This window comes from Aegilops tauschii, chromosome 7 (genome assembly GCF_002575655.3).
Source record: "Aegilops tauschii subsp. strangulata cultivar AL8/78 chromosome 7, Aet v6.0, whole genome shotgun sequence".
Lineage (NCBI taxonomy): Eukaryota > Viridiplantae > Streptophyta > Magnoliopsida > Poales > Poaceae > Aegilops > Aegilops tauschii.
Window position 1 is genome coordinate 92510264 of NC_053041.3, and position 2337 is coordinate 92512600.

At 50.4% G+C, this 2337-nt stretch overlaps 1 protein-coding gene across 1 annotated transcript; it reads left to right on the forward strand.

Moving 5' to 3' along the window:
- Positions 1–1137: 1137 nt before the first annotated feature.
- Positions 1138–1824, forward strand: LOC141026870 (uncharacterized). Its single transcript, XM_073503743.1, has one exon. The coding sequence runs from the start codon at positions 1138–1140 to the stop codon at positions 1822–1824; it is 687 nt and encodes a 228-aa protein (XP_073359844.1).
- Positions 1825–2337: the final 513 nt, after the last annotated feature.

Below are 2337 nucleotides of genomic sequence, written 5' to 3' on the forward strand. Positions count from 1 at the left end.
ACAACCTAAAAAAGTTGCTGCAATAAAAAAGGCCGGGGCACTAGTGATCCGGGACAAGCCTATGGTGGAGGACATGATTCCAGCGATGTGGGGGCTGGACTCGCTCCAAGTATCTTTTGGCAGTGCTGTGGATTCGATGGACTATAATGACTCCATCCTGGGGAAGCGGCACATATCGGGGAGCTTCCCAGTTGAGCTCACTACGATGGAGGGTAAAGTGGTTGTGCCCTATGAGGAGGGAACAGAAGGTGGAAAGCAAAAGAAAGGGAAAAAGGGTCGGTGTGACACAGATGATGATGCGAGTAGTGCGGGTGTGGAAGGAATGACGGAGGCAACTAGCCATGGGGCCGCTAGTAAATTGACGGGGCCAAGTGTGGTGCCCCGTCAGGAGCAATGAATTGCCTAGTGTGGAACTATCGAGGGGCGGGGAACCCTCGCACAGTTTGTGACTTACTGGCTCTGTGTAGAGCCAATTCCCCGAGGACGGTGTTTTTGTGTGAGACTAGACAACAACTACATAAGATGAAGAGATTGCGTAATCGGTTAGGGCTCCGTGGTTTTGATGGCATAAGCAGTAACAGGAAGAGTGGTGGTTTAGCACTTTTTTGGGATGATTCTATGCATGTTAGTGTTCAAGATATAAACGACAGGTGGATCGATGTGTTTATTAGAGTGGCTCCTTCCGAACCACTTTGGCGAGTGACCTTTGTGTATGGAGAACCGAGGGTTGAAAACCGACACCTCATGTGGGAGAGCTTGTGCAGGCTAAGGAATACGTCCGAGCTGCCATGGCTCGTGGCGGGTGACTTCAATGAGGTACTGTGGGACTATGAGCATTTGTCCATGACGGCGAGACCGCAACCCCAAATGATGGCCTTTCGTGACTGTTTTGAAGTGTGCCAGTTGGTGGACTTGGGCTTCTCGGGATATCCCTTCACATACGATAATAAACGGAGTGGCCGGGCAAATGTGCAGGTGCGTCTAGACAGGGTGGCGGCGGACAATACTTGGAGGGATCTTTTCCCTGAAGCGGCGGTTATCCACCTTACGTCACCTCGGTCGGATCATCGTCCGTTACTTTTGCGGTGTGTAAGGGATACAAGTGTGAGGACGGCTAAAGCGAGGCGCTATGAGGTCATGTGGGAGAGGGAGGCTTCTCTGGCAGAGGTGGTCGAGGCGGCCTGGGTTGCGTCAGGCGCGAAGGGTGACCTGGGGGGGCGTACCGTGGCCCTCAAAGCAACCATGGCAAAGTTGCACGGATGGAGCAACAGGACAATTGGCAATGTCACCAGAGAGATTGAGAAGTCGAGGACGAGGCTGGAAGAACTTCATAACATGAATGCAGACCGCAGTGAATTGCGAAAGGAATCAGGTCACATGGATGAACTCTTGTATAAGGAGGAGATGATGTGGCTGCAGCGCTCTCGAATGGAGTGGCTAAAACATGGTGACCGAAACACGAAATTTTTTCATAGGAAAGCAAGATGGAGAGGCTGTAAAAACAGGATAAAAGGCCTTCGGGATGACCTGGGGATCCTTCATTCTGAGCAGGACGTCATGTCAGGTATGGCCATGAGCAATTTTCAAAACTTGTTTGAAGCTGACCAGGGTTTAGCTCCTCATACAGTGGTAAATCTTTTTGAGCCGGTCATCACGGAGGAGATGAATGCCAAGTTATGTGAAGCTTTCTCGGACAAGGCAATCAGTGATGCTCTTTTCCAGATGGGCCCTCTAAAGGCCCCAGGACCGGACGGTTTTCCGGCGAGGTTTTTCCAACGGCATTGGGGTATGATGAAAGATGACATTATTGAGGCAGTCAGATAGTTTTTCAGCTCGGGGGTGATGCCAGAGGGCGTCAATAACACCACCATTGTGCTCATTCCAAAGGTGGATAACCCCCAACGCTTATCAGAGTTCCGGCCCATCAGTCTCTGTAACGTGATATACAAGATCATATCAAAATGCTTGGTCAACCGGTTGAGACCTATACTCGGGGACATCATCTCCGAGGAGCAGAGCGCGTTTGTGCCTGGCAGACTCATAACAGATAATGCTTTTATTGCCTTTGAGTGTACTCACTATATTAAGCAGAAGAAGGACCCTGATCGAGCGTTTTGTGCTTATAAGGTGGACCTTTCTAAGGCGTATGATAGGGTAGATTGGACTTTCTTGGAGCAAATGATGAGAAGGCTGGGTTTTGCGGATCGGTGGGTGAGATGGATTATGACCTATGTCACCTCGGTTCGTTACTGCTGCAATGTCAATGGAGCCCTGTCAGATTCATTTGCACCGTCGCGTGGGCTACGACAAGGGGATCCTCTCTCACCGTTCTTATTC